The sequence below is a fragment of the Branchiostoma floridae genome, chromosome 1 (genome assembly GCF_000003815.2).
Source record: "Branchiostoma floridae strain S238N-H82 chromosome 1, Bfl_VNyyK, whole genome shotgun sequence".
NCBI lineage: Eukaryota > Metazoa > Chordata > Leptocardii > Amphioxiformes > Branchiostomatidae > Branchiostoma > Branchiostoma floridae.
The window spans coordinates 827066-847508 of NC_049979.1; the positions used below are offsets into that span (position 1 = coordinate 827066).

Sequence of the window (20443 nt, forward strand, 5' to 3'; positions counted from 1 at the left end):
AGTACAACATTCAGTCAAGACATTATGTTTGTATGGTTTGATATATATAGAACTATGTATAGATGGTATTATCTGAAATGAGAATAAAATGTTAACATTTCAGGCAGCCCTAAGTCCACGGCAGCCAGCTCGGTTTCTGTGCCGACAGACGCTCATCAATATTCCGGCAGTGCCACTTGTTGTTGTCGCTACTGTGGAACATGGACGACTGTACTCTAGAGAAGCTGGGCGTCTCTCCGGGCGCACTCACGCCCAAGTTCCACAGGGACACGCTAGAGTACAACGTCACGGTCGCCAGCAACGTGGAGAAGGTCAAGTTCGATGTGCTGACCAGCGACAGCGGCGCCTCCTACCAGATCAAGGTGGGAGGGTCATCTGGGTCCGAGCTAAACTTTTACAGACTACTTTGACAACAGGTGTAGCTACCTGTCACCGTCTGCACCTCTTGATTTAAACGACAAAGTTACTAAACATTAACCATTCCGGCATTTTTGTGTAATACCCATTTGTTTTAGCGCGTTCATCCTATTTTTAAAGAATGGTAACTTGATACTTGTCCAAGCCCCCTGTGTGTCACACCTGATTTGCACGCCAGAGAAAAGTTGTTTGTTGTTTCACAGGTGTTCTCTTACAGGTGGTTTGTTTACAGAAACTCAGCAGGGCCACTTGTTTATGTTTATATACATTCATTATTCGCTATTTTGCAATGATCATATATTGCCCATATGTTTGCAGTATACCTAATGCTTATTCCATATGGGGATACTTACTGTAAATACTGAAATATTTTCACATCAACAAACTATCAGATTTCGGTGTTATGCAGCAGTTGGTATAGTTGGCATAAGATGCAAACTGACCCCACACAAAAACTTAGCAAAGTCAAGCTTCCTAAAGTAGTGGTCAATTAATTGAAAGCCCAATGGATCGTGTGTGGTGGGTTCTTTAATATCCTTAAAGTTTTTTTAATTAAACTCCCTTCCAAGCAGTACAATGCCTGTCAATATTGAAAGGTCCATCAGAAAGGTCTGGACTCATATTTTTATATATTTTCAAATTGTACAAACTAGACTCTGACTAAAATTCTACTGTACACTATTAAATACCTCTCTCTCGATCTTCTCCCCCCCCCCTCTCTCTCTCTCTCTCTCTCTCTCTCTCTCTGAGCTCCCTTAACACATTTGGATCATCTTGCAAATTTTTTTACAAATTTTTTTTCGACCTACCGATCCAAATTTTTTCTGGAAAAATCCGAGAAGCAACAAATAAAATTGGTGTGGCCACATCTTGCGTTCTTCCCTCCCCACAGAACAGTGGCGGAGAGAAGACCATCCCGCTGAAGGAGGGGGATGTGACAAACGTGCAGATCGAGGTGACGGCGGAGGACGGCACGGTGAAGATCTACGCCGTGAACGTGAAGCGTCTGTCGGCGAGCGACGCCACCCTCACCACCCTGCAGCTGTCAGCCGGCGCGCTGGAACCGGAGTTTGCACCAGGAACATACACTTATTCTAGTAGGGACTCTTTCCAATAGATTATAGTTTATACATTGTTGTTGTTTTAAAATTTCCTCTTGAAAAGCAAGCAAACAGTACATGCTGATTAGCCTGGTATCTAGCCGTACCATAGTTCCCGAGTCTCTTCTGTCCTCTTATACGGATTTGCAGAGAGGACAGAAGACACTCGGGCGCTATAGTACGGCTGGATACCAGGCTACATGCTGATATCTTAAGTAAAAGCCAGAAATTGTCATCTCTCATAATTCCACTGGGTACCCTGTATTGCCATGTTAAAAATGGTGCATCAAAAGAGATTATCTACTAATGCAGCGTCAGTTATTATGAGGTATGCTCACATATCCGGGTGTTAAACACAATCTTGAGAATGCTGTTTTTCTTAATGATATGTGTCACTCTTACCAGACAGAATGATGAGAGTTGACACTATAGATTTGCTTTCGGATACCGGTATGTAAGGTTTGCTTGCTTTTACAAGGTTGAACAGCATCTACTGTTTCTGTATGATTACACAACATGACACATGAGGACAGGTTCATGAAATATAACGGTTACCCTATTATGAAATATTTTTGTCTGTAGCTACGTTACCCTGCCACGTCAGTTCCCTGACCATCACAGCCAAGGCCCCAGATCCTAAGGCAGGTGTGAAGGTGTGCGGACAGACACCTGACACACCTGTGCAGCTGAACGTGGGCGAGACTCAGGTGGATGTGGAAGTCACCTCACCTGATGGATCAAGGCAACAGGTGAGGCGCAGAGTGATTTCCTCTGACATGACCTTCATGCTGGAAGACTTTGTCTTGTCTTGCTGGCTGTTGTTACTTGCACTCATTGACAAGTTACTTTTACTGTTTACTTTACTTACAAATAAGTTCTTCAGGTATCACTTGTTTACATCAAAGCAAATCAAATAGAAACAATATCAGTCATTCTTGCAGTTAGATTGTTTTCCTTTCCCAGGAATTTTATTCATCTTTCATCCCTTTGAATTATTTCCACTCTGGGCCTGCACTGAGGGTATCGTCAATCAGCAACGTTAATGCTTTTCAATCTATAGTAAGTTAAATTCAGAAAGGCAGCAGCATTAATATTGCTTTTAGTAAAGAAGCATGCAGGGCCATGTCTTGTATGGAACAGAATGAAAGCAGGCTTTTGAAACCGTAGTGATATTTCCCCACTCCCTGTGTTCCACAGATGTACTCCATCAGTGTAGTAAAGGAGCCAATGGGAAGGTTCGTCAAGCTGGCCGACCCCAAACTGGCGCTGCAGCTGGAGTGTCCGGTTACGCTCGGGCCGCTGTATCGACCAATCAGCATCCGGGAGAGCGACCCCAAGCACACCTACTCCGCACCCTGCATCGATGTCCTGACCAGGTGGGTAGCTGTTTCTAGAGAGCCCAAATCCCTTAGATTATGGATAACAACATTTGGCATGCTTCGCTCACAATCCCTATAATTCTGCTACTTTTAGGTAGCTCTTTTTTTTTTTAGAAATCTCCCCGATACATCCACTGATCTGCTGATGATAGAATTTTGACTGTCAGTTACTGATTTTGTAGCAGCCTGCTAGATTCAACTACTGATCCGGTGCTGGTCTATTACTGTCAGTTACTGATTCAACTACTGATATGGTGCTTGTCTATTACTGCCAGTTACTGATTCAACTACTGATATGGTGCTTGTCTATTACTGCCAGTTACTGATTCAACTACTGATCTGGTGCTGGTCTATTACTGTCAGTTACTGATTCAACTACTGACCTGGTGCTGGTCTATTACTGTCAGTTACTGATTTAACTACTGATCTGGTGTTGGTCTATTACTGCCTGGGTTACTGATTCAACTACTGACCTGGTGCTGGTCTATTACTGTCAGTTACTGATTCAACTACTGATCTGGTGCTGGTCTATTACTGCCAGTTACTGATTTAACTACTGATCTCACTGGTACTGGTCTATTACTGCCAGTTACTGATTTAACTACTGATCTCACTGGTACTGGTCTGTTACTGCCAGTTACTGATTCAACTACTGATCTGGTACTGGTCTATTACTGTCAGTTACTGATTTTAAATACCAATCTGGTGCTGGTCTACTACTGTCAGTTACTAATTTTTGTGGTAGCCTCCATGCTTACACTACTGATCAGTTACTGCGTATTTTGTGAATTTTTAGTACTTGTTTGTAGATCTAAGAGACCCTTTGAGGTTCTCTTAGTCAGAAAGCTGTTTTCCGCTCTATATAGGACCTCAAAACAGGACCCCTTAGACGAAAGCCCCTTGCCTAGTGAGTGGAGGATTGTGGACTTTGATGTGGACAAGAAGGTGTCTGCTGCTGTTGTCAGCTGTATCTACACACACACAGGTGATTATAGGCACCTGTCATGCAGGTCTGTAGGAGGATATTTTGCCAGTCAGTTGCTGCTTATATCTTGGAATCATTATGACATTAAGACAATCAAGGTAAAGATACATGTAAGTTTAGCATTTCAGAACCAACATACCAGCTTTGAAAGACGCTTGCAGCTAGATGTCCAAAGGAATATATATATATTAGTAAGATGTTGATAAGTCGTTTAATCAATGTCTTTTATTCAAGAGCCCAAGGGCTGAATCGCGTGTTCTGTACAACTGGAAACATTAATTGAATACATATGACACCTGAAAATGTCAAACATATATGATTATATGGCAAGATATACAACCAATGAAATCAAAGATATAAACAAAGATCCTGGCTGGCCATACCGTCAAAGTGTTAAACAGTAACTGTTGTACAAGGTAAGGAAGTGGGCTTATATGCCAAACAGCACTTATACCGGCTATACAGATGCAAAAGCTAGACAACTTAGCCCGAACGTGTGTTATGCTGAAGGGCTGTTAAAGTGCTGATTCAGACACACACACATGCTCTACAATTTCACCCCCAGGCTGCACAGAACAGATAAAGTACGGGGAGCTCGGTGCCCACGCTAAGGACTGCCAGCACAAGCCCAAACCTGAGCCTAACGCAGCGCTGGTGACAGACTCTGCCTGGTACAAGGCCGACTTTGCCTCCACCAAGAAGACGGACTCGGACATCAAACACAAAGTGGAGGTGAGCTGTTTGTAGAGCAATTGAAGAGTTATTTTTCCTTATTTCTGATGAGGTAGCCTGTGAGCTTTGGCAATTAACCTCGCAAACTTAATTACTTATGAATGCACAACGTATGATTAGAATATGATGTTGAAAATATCAGGTTTACATTGTTGTTGTACTATGTTGTTTGATTATGTCAGCTGAAAATGATTTTTAAAAAGAGAGAGAACCCCTACCCTCCAAACCTAATTTTTTCATGACCCGGTGATGATAATTGAAGTCAAACCCAACCTGTTTAGAAATAGCCAACACAAGTATCAGAGTAGAATATTGTTTATAACTGTTCATTGTCACTTGTATGTCTCCTATGTTTATACCATGTACTTGCAATTAGCCATCGGGCATCAACTTTCAAATAAACTTCTTTATTATTGAAAACTCATTAATTTTCCCAGGCCCCTTGATTAGGCAGTTATTGTTTCCATTCATGCGTTGATTTGTGACACCAACTAAATCAAGATTTAAATATATTTCAGGTTCGAAGCTGGGAGAAACATCTCCACAATGTGACTGACTCCACCCTGAAGGAACTGGACGACCAGGCCAAGGAGCATCTTAAGAACTACAGAGAGGCCTTGCCTAGGATAGGTCAGTGTCCCGTGGTTCTAGGCAGAAGTTTGTCAAATCATTTACAGAAGTCAGGCAAGAACACATTGTAATGCTCTTGCGGCACAATCACATTTGTCGTAGGCCGCCATTGACGCCAAGTAGCATGTGATAGAGCCAAACAGTCTATCATTTTAAACATAAGAGAATACATTTTCATCAGTTTTGTGTCATTAAGTTGGGATTTTGGGACAGACTGAGTGAAATTTTTCCTGTCCCAACAAGCAAATTTCCATCCTGAGACAGAAGGACGGGACCTGGAGACACCCCCGAACTCAGAGCAGTGCAGATTTCTTTTTGCACGACAAGCATAATAAATAGATTCATTTTTCCTTGTATGATATTCAGAGCATAACCAGGCATACAAGCACAGGAAGTCTCCATTTGGCATTTGATCATTTCAGGAACAATTGGCACTGTCCGTGGTGCTGAAATAGACAGTCATGTAGTGCCAGACACAAAAATAGCAGCACTAAATAGCTCATAAACAGTTACATACACACACACACACACATACACTACATGCACTCATATAGTCACACACACATATGTACACACACAGACACTCACACACACTTACATACACGCAGTCACAGAGATTCACACCTAAGACATACAATCAAGCCAAGAATCAGAATTTCAAAGAATTTTTTAAGAACTGTGTTGAAAGCCCAAGGGAACAGATCAAGCATTTCTCCTTGTTTGATATCCAGGACAAAACCAGTCATATGAGCACGGGAAGTCTCCGCTGGACTACCTGCGCAACGCGGCGCAGTGTTACGCCACCGGCATCAAGATGAAGGCGAAGGATGCGAGCCTGCACTGCAGCCTGGGGCTGGTGCTGGAGGAGCAGTACTACGCTAAGGACATGTACGGGCTCAAGGAACAGGTACGCTAAGGACATGTACGGGCTCAAGGAACAGGTACGCTAAGGACATGTACGGGCTCAAGGAACAGGTAGGCTAAGGACACGTACGGGCTCAAGGAACAGGTACGCTAAGGACATGTATGGGCTCAAGGAACAGGTCACTAAGGACACGTACGGGCTCAAGGAACAGGTAAGCTAAGGGCATGTACGGGCTCAAGGAACAGGTACGCTAAGGACATGTACGGACTCAAGGAACAGGTACGCTAAGGACATGTACGGGCTCAAGGAACAGGTACGCTAAGGACATGTACGGGCTCAAGGAACAGGTACGCTAAGGACATGTACGGGCTCAAGGAACAGGTACGCTAAGGACATGTACGGGCTCAAGGAACAGGTACGCTAAGGACATGTACGGGCTCAAGGAACAGGTATGCTAAGGACATGTACGGGCTCAAGGAACAGGTATGCTAAGGACATGTACGGGCTCAAGGAACAGGTATGCTAAGGACATGTACGGGCTCAAGGAACAGGTACACTAAGGACATGTACGGGCTCAAGGAACAGGTACGCTAAGGACATGTACGGACTCAAGGAACAGGTACGCTAAGGACATGTACGGGCTCAAGGAACAGGTACGCTAAGGACATGTACGGGCTCAAGGAACAGGTACGCTAAGGACATGTACGGACTCAAGGAACAGGTACGCTAAGGACATGTACGGGCTCAAGGAACAGGTATGCTAAGGACATGTACGGGCTCAAGGAACAGGTACGCTAAGGACATGTACGGACTCAAGGAACAGGTACGCTAAGGACATGTACGGGCTCAAGGAACAGGTACGCTAAGGACATGTACGGGCTCAAGGAACAGGTACGCTAAGGACATGTACGGGCTCAAGGAACAGGTATGCTAAGGACATGTACGGGCTCAAGGAACATGTACGCTAAGGACATGTACGGACTCAAGGAACAGGTCTGAGATTGATTTGTTTAATGGGTATAACTGTGCTATGGCCGATCCCTTGATCTTGGAAGTTAAGCAACGTGCAGTCGGGTCAGTACAAGGAAGACTGGATGCTGTAGCCGGGTCATACCAAAAAATGGTGATACAGCTGTACTCCTTTCTCTGCTAAGAGGAAGTGTATGGAAGCTAAACACACTACACTACCAGCAGACAAGCCCCCTGCTATAGTGCTTGCACCAATGTGTGGCCCGAGGGCTATGAAACGAAGATGTGCGCCGGGCCCAATGCATCTCACTGGTGTATGGGCAACTTTAGCTATAACTGTCATTCAGCATAGTACACCTGGTTTTATCTTTGTAGGCATGTGGGGACAGACAGCTATATAACACCAAACAGCTGGACACATATCTACAGCTGCTGTTTGAAGCTATACCGTATTTTAAGCAACAACAGGTTTCATTTTGCATCATAGTGTTTTAACCAGGCCAATGCTGTGTTGATGCCAGGATGAAGAGGACGACCTTGGCCTCGCCGGGCTGAACTTGGCTGCCAAGGAGAGCTCCAAGGAGGAGGAGATTGACGCCATCTGTAACCTGAGAGGGGTGCCCGCCACGGCGCCGCTCGCTCGGAAACTGAAGGCCGTGGACGAGGAGTTTCACCACCTGCTGGACGGGGGGCAGACAGGGAAGGCCGAGCACGTGCAGGCGCTGTACGCATGGAAGTCCAAGCAGGCCACACAGGTAGGAGGATTACTTTTTTGCTTTTAGTTCAAACCTGGGCCATGTTAATATTCAACACAGGTGTTCTAGACTGATCAGTCTTTTACAGTTGTACCACACTGTACACGGTAGACTGGGAAGGCCGAGCACGTGCAGGCGCTGTACGCATGGAAGTCCAAGCAGGCCACACAGGTAGGAGGTGTTCTACACAGGTAGGAGGAGATGCTAGGACATAAGATTTTTCTTTTCCACAACCAGTTTTTCTCACCTGTTGACGTTTCAATGTCTATTTAACATCTTCCTCAGAGCTTCTAATTGGAGTTCTGCTTCTCGCACCTACATGGGCGGTGAGAAGCAGAACTCCAGTTAGAAGCTCTGGGGAAGATGTATAATAGACATTGAAACGTCAACAGGTGAGAAAAACTGGTTGAGGAAAAGAAAAATCTTATGTCCTCTGATCTACCATCCTGATGAAATTATTTTTGGAAGAAAAAAATAGCCGTAGACTCAACATCAGAACAATTCAGCACCACGGACAGTAACTCACACTCACTCACTATCAGACATAACTTATCTTGCTAGTTACATTTAAAACCCCTCTTTCATAATCAGACAATATCTTCAATGATGATTGTCTGATCTCAACATCATAAAACCCACACATTACAGAAAAGGTGGGATCATTTGTCTTCTACTGTCTCAGAAAAAAAAGTCAAACCCAACACGATACAGTTTAACATTAGAATCAGACTTTGGTAGCTACTTATTTAACTGTTTACTATTGTCTGTATGTCATTTTTTGTCTCTTCCAACTAGCCCTCGGGCAAGAACTTGCAATAAACTTATCCTATCATCCCAAAGGACGGTAAGGTCGCCCAGCAGGCTGAAGATGAGACCAACACGTTGGGCCAGGCGTACCTGAAGTTCCTTGATGCTCTGTCACTGGACCAGAGCCACACCCTGTACAACCTGCATGTGGGCAGGATGCTGCTGCTGCAGGGCAAGACCACAGAGGCTCAGGCGCGGCTGCAGCTCTCCGTCGGCATGAACCCCAAGAACCAGGCCGCTAGGTGAGACACACTGTGCTATCCCAAATGTTGTCTATCCCAAAAGTGCTTTTGGGATAGAAGCACATCTGGGATGCAGGCTATCTCAGATGTGCTCTATCCCAGAAGCGCTTTTGGGATAGAGGCACATCTGGGATGCAGGCTTATCACAAATGCGCTCCATCCCATAACCCTTTTGGGATAAAAGCACTTTTGGGATGCAACAGACACTGTGGTTTCTTTTATATGTAGACGAAGATTAGTCATCCAGGCAGTTAATCAAGCAACTGGATATTATTTGGAAACATTGAGCAACTTCTATTTGGTGTAATACCTTTCTTTCATTTTTCATTTCAAGTCACCTCCACTCAACAAAAGTACAATAAATAAGTTCACATGCACAATTGAACGCATCGTTTGTTCTCCAGGTTCTACCTTGGTCTGGCCATGGCGATGGCGCCAAAGGGGCCTCCCCAGGACCGCCTCAGCGAGACTATCACATTCCTGAACGAGGGGGTGGAGACCGTGCTGGCGCAGAGGTGTGCTCTGGCGGAGGGGACCGCAGCTCAGAGGTAAGATTTCTGCTTTTGTTTAGCATGCTTAGTCCAGTGGTTTAGTGAACTAGAGTGTCTCTGGACCAAGAGGTTGTGGGTTCAAATCCCGGCACCCACCATGCATGCTACAGGAAACGGTCACAGTCTTTAGAATTGGACAATAAGCCGTTATTCATTTTTCTTGTTGAAAACAGCTAGGGGAATTTTGCGTGTACAATGAACCTGTAAATACTGTACATAAATGTAGCCTCTATCTTCTCTGTCACAACCAGTGCAAAAATAGCTCTTCAGTCAGCTAAACTGGACCAATATCACTTTCTTTTCATTTTCTGCTTTCCAATACTTTGCCCAAGAAACAGTGGAATCCGCTGCCTCAAAAGCTATGGGACCTTAACGTTGATGAAGGCAAGACATCCAGGTAATAAGATTCGCCAAAAAGCAACTGGAGCTACTGGATATGATTTGGGAAACAGACGTTTCAGACACCATCCGATGTCTTTTGTCAGTGACACAGTGACATCAGATGGTGTTTGACCGTTTCCAAAATCATATCCAGTTGCTTGAGTATTTGCTTAACCTTTTTTACCTAGTGATTTCCTGTACTCTGCAGCCAGCTGGACCTGCTCTCAGAATAGCTCTTCATCAAGCTTAACTGGATCGAGATGACTTTCCTTTCTTTTTCCGTCTTCTAACACTGCTGTAGACACAGTGCACCGGAATCCACTTCCTCGAAAGCAATGGGGCCTTTACCTCTTAACCTCTTTTTTTTTTACCTTCCTATGATTTCCTGTACTCTGCAGCCAACCAAACCTGCACTGAGAATAGCTCTTCATGATTGAGCTAAACTGGAATGACATCATTTTTTTGTCTTCTAATAGTAATACTCTGCTCTATACAAAGTGGACCGGAATCCACTTCCTCGAAAGCTATGGGACCTTTAACTTTACCTTTTATTTACCTCCCTATGATGTCCTGTACTCTGCAGCCAGCCAAACCTGCACTCGGAGGACCTGTGGCGACTGTCCAACCTGCAGATGCTGAGAGGGTTCCAGCTGCTGGGGCAGCTGCTGGCCAAACAGGACCCCCCACAGGGATGTATGTCCGCCCTGGACGTTCTACACAAGTATGGGTCTTATTTCAACCAATGAATGAATGAATGAATCAATCAATCAATCAATCAAAGTCAAAAACTAGAAAAGACGACACTCGGATACAAAGCAAATTTTTGCCAAGGTAGCAGAGTTCCTTCACACATCAGAAGGAAAGCTCATTGTGTTCTTTTGTTTGACAATGTATGAATTTTTATCTATTCAAGAGAAGCTCAAATCGGTCTGCTTTTCAATTACTAGGTAGGTAATGAGGGAGGAAGTAGGGCTCTGACAAAATGTAACAAATATACAGATCACATTTTTTAACACATAACACAATAAAAGTTGGCGTATAGTCTGTTTATTCACTTGTAGGTTACATGATCACGGGGGGAGGTGTACCGGCAGGTGGAATGGATGCTGCTCACCTCCCACTAACCACAGCCGTTTATTTTACCGTCTTCCCTCCCTCCTCAGCGCGACCCTGCTGTCCTCCCAGGCCATGTGTGAGATGGTGCACCGGGGGGAGGTGTACCGCCAGGTGGAATGGATGCTGCTCACCTCCCACTAACCACAGCCGTTTATTTTACCGTCTTCCCTCCCTCCTCAGCGCGACCCTGCTGTCCTCCCAGGCCATGTGTGAGATGGTGCACCGGGGGGAGGTGTACCGCCAGGTGGAATGGATGCTGCTCACCTCCCACTACCAACTGCTGGAGCACCTGGCAGCAAAGCAGGCTGGGAAGGAGGACCTGATCGCGCTGCGGTGTCGCGACCTCTCGGCGCTGATCCGGGCCTGCAGCATTCCGCAGAACACCGAGCTGCTGGTCATGCAGGAGAAGGTTTGTTTGTTTGTTTGTTTGAACGTTTGTTTATTCATGAAAGCTCAAATCTGCCTGCAAGCTGCTTTTTATTGAGGCCATGAGGAAAGAGGCAAGGGTCAGACATAGTATATAACAGAGATACAATTTGCATTGTTTAAAGTCCTTATGAGTCTTATAAAAATCTACAAGTCTATATACACAATTTTTACATACATGGTACAAAATACATGATAGAAAGAACTGCTACATGATTCAAGTCTGTTCATTTTGGTGGTTCCCGTTACTTTGAGTCTCTTAAAGGAAGTCAGAGTTGGGGCTGTGCCTATGTTTGGTGGTAGACTGTTCCAGAGTGAGTAGATTGCAAAAAAAAACTACAATTGAACAATTTTTTGTGGTTTCCGAATAATGAAAACTATTTCCCTTATTTTCCTTTGCAGACCTGTCAGAAAGGCGTGCTGATCCGGCCGTGTGACAGCAGCGCCCTCTGTCACCTGGCGTACGCCCAGCTGGCCCGGTACGACGACGAACCGTCCACCGACGCGGCGGCTCGAGCCCTGCGAGACTCCAGGCTCACTTTCCACACCTGCATCGGGCTGGAGGGCAAGCCTGTGGCGGGAGAACCACTGAGTGAGATCACTGGTTAGTCTTATGAAGTCTCTTATCTCTTATGGGGGACTGGAGAACCGCTGAATGAAATCACTGATTAGTCTTACGAAGTCTTTTATCTCTTATGGGGGACTAGAGAACCTCTGAGTGAGATCACTGGTTAGTCTTATGAAGTCTCTTATCTCTTATGGGGGACTAGAGAACCTCTGAGTGAGATCACAGGTTAGTCTTACAAAGTCTCTTATCTCTTATGGGGGACTAGAGAACCTCTGAGTGAGATCACTGGTTAGTCTTACAAAGTCTCTTATCTCTTATGGGGGACTGGAGAACCGCTGAATGAAATCACAGGTTAGTCTTACAAAGTCTCTTATCTCTTATGGGGGACTGGAGAACTGCTGAGTGAGATCACTGGTTAGTCTTATAAAGTCTCTTATCTCTTATGGGGGACTAGAGAACCTCTGAGTGAAATCACTGGTTAGTGTTACACAGTCTCTTATCTCTTATGGGGGCCTGGAGGTCCTTTTCTATAGAACATAGGCAAACCCACACCTGCATCGGGCTGGAGGGAAAACCCGTGGTGGGAGAACCGCTGAGCGAAATCACTGGTTAGTCTTACAAAGTCTCTTATCTCTTATGGGGGCCTGGAGAACCGCTGAGTGAGATCACTGGTTAGTCTTATGAAGTCTCTTATCTCTTATGGGGGACTGGAGAACCTCTGAGTGAGATCACTGGCTAGTCTTACCAAGTCTCTTATCTCTTATGGAGGGCTGGAGAACCACTGAGTGAGATCACTGGCTAGTCTTATGAAGTCTCTTATCTCTTATGGGGGACTAGAGAACCTCTGAGTGAGATCACAGGTTAGTCTTACAAAGTCTCTTATCTCTTATGGGGGACTAGAGAACCTCTGAGTGAGATCACTGGTTAGTCTTACAAAGTCTCTTATCTCTTATGGGGGACTGGAGAACCGCTGAATGAAATCACAGGTTAGTCTTACAAAGTCTCTTATCTCTTATGGGGGACTGGAGAACTGCTGAGTGAGATCACTGGTTAGTCTTATAAAGTCTCTTATCTCTTATGGGGGCCTGGAGGTCCTTTTCTATAGAACATAGCCAAACCCACACCTGCATTGGGCTGGAGAGAAGCCTGTGGTGGGAGAACCGCTGAGTGAGATCACTGGTTAGTCTTACAAAGTCTCTTATCTCTTATGGGGGACTAGAGAACCTCTGAGTGAGATCACTGGTTAGTCTTACACAGTCTCTTATCTCTTATGGGGGCCTGGAGGTCCTTTTCTATAGAACATAGCCAAACCCACACCTGCATTGGGCTGGAGAGAAGCCTGTGGTGGGAGAACCGCTGAGTGAGATCACTGGTTAGTCTTACAAAGTCTCTTATCTCTTATGGGGGACTGGAGAACCACTGAGTGAGATCACTGGTTAGTCTTACACAGTCTCTTATCTCTTATGGGGGCCTGGAGGTCCTTTTCTATAGAACATAGCCAAACCCACACCTGCATTGGGCTGGAGAGAAGCCTGTGGTGGGAGAACCGCTGAGTGAGATCACTGGTTAGTCTTACAAAGTCTCTTATCTCTTATGGGGGACTGGAGAACCACTGAGTGAGATCACTGGTTAGTCTTACACAGTCTCTTATCTCTTATGGGGGCCTGGAGGTCCTTTTCTATAGAACATAGCCAAACCCACACCTGCATTGGGCTGGAGAGAAGCCTGTGGTGGGAGAACCGCTGAGTGAAATCACTGGTTAGTCTTACAAAGTCTCTTATGGGGGCCTGGAGGTTCCATAGAACATAGCCAAAGAGTCACTTAAGTTCCACGTAACTTGTAGCCAGACTCAAATTTAACATAGAGCATAATTGGTGCATTCGATGTAAATTACACTTGGTAAACATAATGCATAGCCACTGACTTTCTGAATTTATCATAGAGTGTTCACTGCAAGCCCCCTCTTATCTGCAGTAAATTTTAGAAGATTTAGTTTTTCTCTTCAAATAGACAATGATGCAATTTTTAAATCTACTCCAGCACTATTACCATCCCTTTCTAAGACAAACAACGTAACTGAAAGAAAGCTGCTATACTAAGGCTGGAAAAGGTTGCCAGAGTAACTTAGATAAACAAACAAACAAACAAACAGAGTTGTATCTGCCCCTTTGCCCAGGCCAGCAGTGGTGGCAGGATAAAGTTGCCAAAGAGGAGGAGGAGAAGAAAGCAGCTGAAGCAGCCAAGAAGCCGGCTGCAGCACCAACAGGACCTGCTAGGGGCGCTGCAGCACGGGGCAGGGCGGCACCAGCAGCAGCTGCAAGAGGAGGGAGGGGGGCGGCCGCAGGTGAGTAATCTGAAGAATGGACTGATGCTTTTACCTTCACACAAATCAATAAACAATAGATAAACACTGTTCAGTGCTGCCAACAGTTTAGCACTGAAAGTGATTACCTGTTGTTGGGTTCCTGTCCTTGGTGCTGAATGGAGTTTTGCTTTTGTCTGATGTTGCAACAGTGAAGCTCTGCTGATTCCAGCCAAACACTGGTGGTAGGTCTGGTTACTGTCCGTGGTTCTGAATGATCTAACGTGAAGTCTAGGGCTATTTGTCTTAGTTGCTGTAGAAGTTATGCAACTTGCACAGGCATGACGTTGATAATTGGTAAACCATATTGGATATTATTATTAAGTGTTATTAAGGTGTTAGAAAGGTTCTTATTTGGAAATCTTTGTGTGATGAAATGCTAAATTCTAAGGTATATACTACAACAATAATAGTGAACAAGGTAGCTGACAGTCTAGTGATACAGGTTATGGTCAAAGTGTACAAGTAAGGTACAGGTTAAGGGTTAAAGTTCAAACATGGTCAAAGGATCAAGTATTCATTTGACCATCTATCCAGAAGGAAAAGAGTTTTAGAATTAATGATATGTAACGTTATTCTTTTCTTTTATGCCATGTTTCTTTTTGTTCATTTCTGTTGTTGATGTATTCTTACCGACCTGATTTTCCAGCTTCTGTCGGGAACCCAAAGTCTGTTCCTTCCTCCTCCCCTCCCCCCAAACCCGGCACCCCCGCGGGGAGGGGCGCTGCTGTTCCTTCCTCCTCCCTTCCCCCCAAATCTGGCACCTCAGTGGGGAGAGGCGCTGCTGCCGGGAAAAGTGCAATATCCACAGCCAAACCTGCCTCTGTACAGAAAGGTGCCACCTCAATCCATACAGTAGAAGATGGTGCAGGCAGATAAAGTCAGGGGTCTAGCCAGCGTCCGTTTTTCCATCAATTGACGGAAATTTGCTGCGTCTGACGGAAAAATTTTAAAACCAATCCGTCAACCTTTACAGACAAAAATCCTTGGTGGAAGCTACAGGCGGCTTGGGGACGCCGTCCACGGCCGTAAAAGCCACACACTGTTTGTTTTGCTATTGTTATGATTGTTGACAATGTGTGTCGGCGCCCTTTCGCATACGATAATCTCATTAAAACCCGTTTTTCAAGGTCTCAGTTCAGTCCTTCTAATTAATTTTCGCGGTTTCTGCGACGATTGTGATTGGCTGACGGAAAAAAATTTCGAGCTGGCTAAAGCCCTGGATAAAGTAAAGCATACTGAGGATAGATGCTTTCGAAGCCACAAAAATACTATAGCTGTAACAATTGTAATGGGTGTTAAGGATGGTGAAGACTTGAATAATCTGGAATAACTATAGATAAGTGAGGATGCTCCCACTGGAATAACTTAAAAATCAATAAATTGGAATAGAAAAAGATAATGGATTGCATGCAACCGAGACCTACGTCACATTTCCAAACCGGGGCCTGGCCGGGCAGCTTTCGGGAACAAAAAGTATGATATAAAAGACACAAAACTACACAAAGCATGGTCATGGACATTGTTTGTGTGTATTTTTATGTAATGTACGAGGGGTGATCAATAAGTTCTCGGCCTCACCCAGAAATAATACGCACAACTCAAATTTTGAGGCACAACTTCATAGTATGAAGCCTTTTATCAAAATCCTCGAAATTTCAAATCATTGCAGTTATTACTTTCCAGGCATTCGTTTTTTGAAATCAGAAGGTAAGTGGCGAGAACTTATTGATCACCCCTCGTACATGCATTTCTATTGTTCCTGTCCAAAAACAGCCCGGCTGGGTCCTGGTTTGGAAATGTGACGTTAGCCGAAGGTGTGGATAAAGTCTAGTACTGTATCAGTTTTCTATAACTACATGTATCTATAACAACTCCACTTTCCAGCACAGAGTTCTACCACTTCCACGTCTTCCACCAAAACAAACAGTTCTTCATCCAAAAACCCCGCCGGGCGAGGTGCAATATCGACAACAAAGTCCTCAGCAACACAGAAAGGTGCCACCGGATCAGATGTACCCTCACAGACCAAGCTTAGAACTGATAAAGCAATCAAACTTCCCCCGAAGCAGCATGTTTTTCTGCATGAAATTTCAGCACAAATAGCATCCAATGATAAACATCAATTCATAAGTTTTCATAATAACAAAGAAACCAATCAACAGGTAGCATAAACTCTCATAATTCCAGTGGGTGCCACAATACATTTTTTTAAAAACTTGTTATAGAGTCCTTCTCAAGATTGTCTTGAACACCTAAATATCGGAAGTGTATATACCTCAGGATTACTAATGCTGCATTGGTGCATCTCTTCAAATCACTCTTACTCCATGTATTTCTTCTCATGTGGCAGTATTACAGTATCCAGTGGAATCATGAGGGTTGATAGTGAATGGCCTCTGTGGCAAATTGATCCAAATGCATGCAAAATTAGTACAGCACGTGTCAACAATTAAGCATGATTTAGTGGCCAAACTGTATTGAAAGATTAATCACTGCAAGCAGTAGTCTCTAGTCAAGCACTGCATGCATATCACATACCAGAGAGCTAAGGTGGCTGCATGATATGGTATGAAACTGCACACTACAGATGGACACATCAAAATGAACCTCAGGCCTTTGCTTGCCGCACAAAGAGTAATGGTATAAAGTGTGAGCAGTTCATATAATGTTACCTTTGTGAAATTTTCCCAACAGCCCCTGCCAGGGGAAGAGGTGCTCCTGCTGCAAAGGCTGCCCCAGCCCCCAGGGGAGGTGCCGCCAGGGGTGGGGCAGCGGGGAAAGCTGCACCCCCGGCCAGGGGAGGCCCTGCTGCAAGGGGAGGGGCAGCCAAACCGGCGGCAGCCCCTGCGGCGGGGAAGCCCGCGTGTAAACCTGGGGAGAAAGCTGAGGACAAGCCTGCCACACCCACCAAGGCTACAGGTCAGGGGTCAAGGTCATTGCTACTGTAAGGCTTGAAATGTTTGCGGTGGTTTTATTTTCCTGGTGACATCGCCACCCCAAATTCATGACACTGCAAAAAGGCATTTCTGATCTATAACTACTATAATGTGGAATTGATAGCCACGCCCGGACTTACATGGGCGACTGATTCCAAAGATTCCGAAGTCAAGGTCTTCATCGACATCTGATGGACGTACAATATCATAGAAATGTTTCAACTCTGGAACTTGAACCAGCCATAGCCATGTGCCTGTTAGACTGGTTTGCTGTGCCAGAGGATGTTTGTATTGATTAATCAATATGGCACAGAAATGTGAACGGACTCCCCATGCTGTTGAAGGTAGGTTGACAACTAGGTATCAGCTACGTGCTAGAGGGTACATGAGATTGGAGACCATTTTGCACTCTAAAGAAAGTCCCTAACTGCAGTTCATCTTTATTAACTTTTAGGGTACTAGTAATATCCCTACAGTTTTCAAAAACTGATTTCCAAGGGAGCCCTGACGCCTTGTCATTATTATAATGTCATTGTGTCCGCATCAATACAATGTGGAGGATGTTACAAAAGTCCCTGTACTTTTGTTTTGTCAATAAAAGTTCTCCTCTGAAGCCAAAACACAGCAAACTCAATACGTTTCCCATTTCTGCTTCCCCCAGAGCCTGAGAAAACCCCTGCACCAATCCCAGCCAACACACCGCTGAACAGGGCCAGTTATCGCCCGCGGCTCGGCCTGGCCAGGGCGCTGGCTCGCACGGACGACACCATCGACGATGCCAAGAAGTGGTACAACGAGGTCATGACCATGGCACCAGAGGTCAGTCTCATGTTTATCTGTCTATAGATATGGCCTCCTTCGGTCAATATTGACCATGGTAAAATCCTAATTGATATCAGCCCTACAGCGTCGACTGTGGCTAAACAGTCCTATACGAGAATGACAGTCTCTGCCACACAGGGCACATCTGTAAGCTGACTCAGGTCTGTTGCAGAGTTCTTTTCGCAGAATCCGCTTTTCTTCTACCGTGCGCATCAGTCTGATTTCTCCTGATTTTAGCTGCCTGGACAGTGTGCATCTCCAGCTGGATCTGTCATCTGTAAGGTCCTCCCAGTGTTTAGTGTTGATATCAAGAGCCCTTAAGTCTCTCTTGTAAACATCTGTCTACCGTTACAGTGAATATCAAAACAAAACATTTGCAATCATCATGGTTTTATTGTAGTGCAACAGGTGTGCGCCTTTAGGGATTACCTAATGTGCAGAGATCACTGAGCCCTGTCCAATGTCCCTGTACATTTTCAGTTGAAAAATACAGTTTGAAATTCATCAAAATTTGGCAATCAACTAATTCGCCAAACCATATTCCCAAAGTTGCTCTACATTGGGCCCCTGAGGGGAAGAGAAAACGGGGACGTCCTAAAACTACATGGAGACGTACTGTGGCTATAGAACTAGCGGCCATTGGGATCCCCTGGGATGCTGCTCAGCCCCTAGCACAGAACAGACCCCAGTGGAGGAAATTTATCACAGCCTTATGTCCCACATGGGATGAAGAGGATAAGTAAGTAAGTAAGTAAAGGTTGTTGACAGTGGTAGTATTTCCAACTTTACAGCTGTTCATAATGGTTTTGATGTTCCTCCCATAGATCCACGACGCGTACATAGAGCTAGCGGACATGCTGATCAAGGCAGAGCCCCTAGCGGCCGTGGACGTGTACTGCAGGTTCCCGTTCCCCGAGGAGCTGACCTTCGACGACGCGTACATCCACGGCGAGGTCGTGCGGATCCTGATGAAACACGAGAAGTTCGACGACCCCAGACTAGCCGACAGCATGATCGCCTTCGGTCGGGTCATGGGCATCAGTAAGTCAATTTCTTCGAAAGCAAACTAGTTAAACAGTAATTTCTGACACAATAATTGGACTTACTGTACTTTTTGACTGTCCAACTCAAGTCTTTGCCAAGGAATGAGCAAGGACTGGAGTTGGACAGTGGGAAATTTTGGAAGTTCAGTTCTATTTGTGCTGGAAGTTAGAGTTCAACTTTGATTAAGAATGGTTTTCTGCTATAACTGTAGCCACCTGGCACCAAATGTGCATTGGTTATGCAGCAGGCTTCACCCATTTAACAATTATATTTTCTAATATGACGAATATGACTCTAAATTTATGAACTTATCCTGATCTTGTACAGATCTTCCATTCCAAAAACTCAGATGGCATAAAAAATACATTTGTCAAGGAAACATACCGGTATCCATAATAGTTGGTATGTTATAAACTTTTTCATATTCATAATATTTTCTCAAGAAGGCTCCTGTTCATAGTCTGTGTTCCTGATTTGAAATCACCTGTTTGCAGAATTGTTTTACTGTTTTGTTATATACATGTTGGAGTGGTTGAAGTTTGCTGATATCCTTCTTCGTTTTCCCAGCAACCCTTGACAAGTACGTCAGCATCCTGGACGACAAGTTCAAGACCGACATGCTGAAGAAGATCTACGCAGGGGTCCATGGGAAGGCGGTGGACGACCCTGACCTTCAGGCCTTCTTCAAGTTCAAGTGTTGGGACTGACCCCGACCCTCCAGGCGGCTTATCGTAGTTTTTATTGGAGACTGTTGTCAATTTATTCAGATCTCATTGCACAGCTTTCAGTGGAGACTGTTGTCATTTTATTCAGATCTCATCACCAATCTCATAGGCACAGCCTCTTATCATTGACTTCTTAGGCTCTGCTAAGCCAGGCTGAGGTAGTAAGCTGTCAGATAATCAGCATTAGGCCACACCAATTTAATTTGTTGGTTCACAGATTTAAAAAAATGAAAATCTAGCAAGCGGACATCATAAAACTAGAGGTAGGGAGGAAAATTTAAAAATATGACTGTATTCACTCCATGATCCTCAGGCTTTGTTTTCAGTATGTTTTTCCAGGTAAGGATATTGTTTTTAGTTTTTCAAAATCCATGAACCAACAAATTAAATTGGTGTGGCCTGATCTTCATTTAGGCAACTATTTATGCCCACAAAAGTATAACTCTCAGCCTGATTTAGTAGAGCCTCCCCTAAGGTATATTGTATAGGATAGGTTATTCTTGTAGAATATCAGAGTTATGCAAGAGGAAGTTCCTTTAGTTTCTAGTGACTAGCACATTCCGTCCTTTGGTTTCTAGTGACTAGCACATTCTGTCTGTTTCTAGTGACTAGCACATTCCGTCCTTAA

The 20443-nt window shown here is 44.7% G+C and overlaps 1 protein-coding gene across 1 annotated transcript; it reads left to right on the forward strand.

Moving 5' to 3' along the window:
* The first annotated feature begins 121 nt into the window (after positions 1-121).
* On the forward strand, positions 122-20052 carry LOC118421411. Its single transcript, XM_035828683.1, is given in 22 exon segments — positions 122-362; positions 1310-1514; positions 2100-2266; positions 2715-2893; positions 3763-3881; positions 4447-4613; positions 5132-5243; positions 5975-6150; positions 7599-7832; positions 8673-8881; positions 9286-9429; positions 10397-10534; positions 10977-11064; positions 11066-11338; positions 11758-11959; positions 14100-14267; positions 14935-15161; positions 16157-16283; positions 16983-17207; positions 17886-18043; positions 18871-19087; positions 19658-20052. Coding segments are annotated over 22 exon segments (3837 nt in total). The 5' UTR covers positions 122-200; the 3' UTR covers positions 19798-20052.
* Positions 20053-20443: the final 391 nt, after the last annotated feature.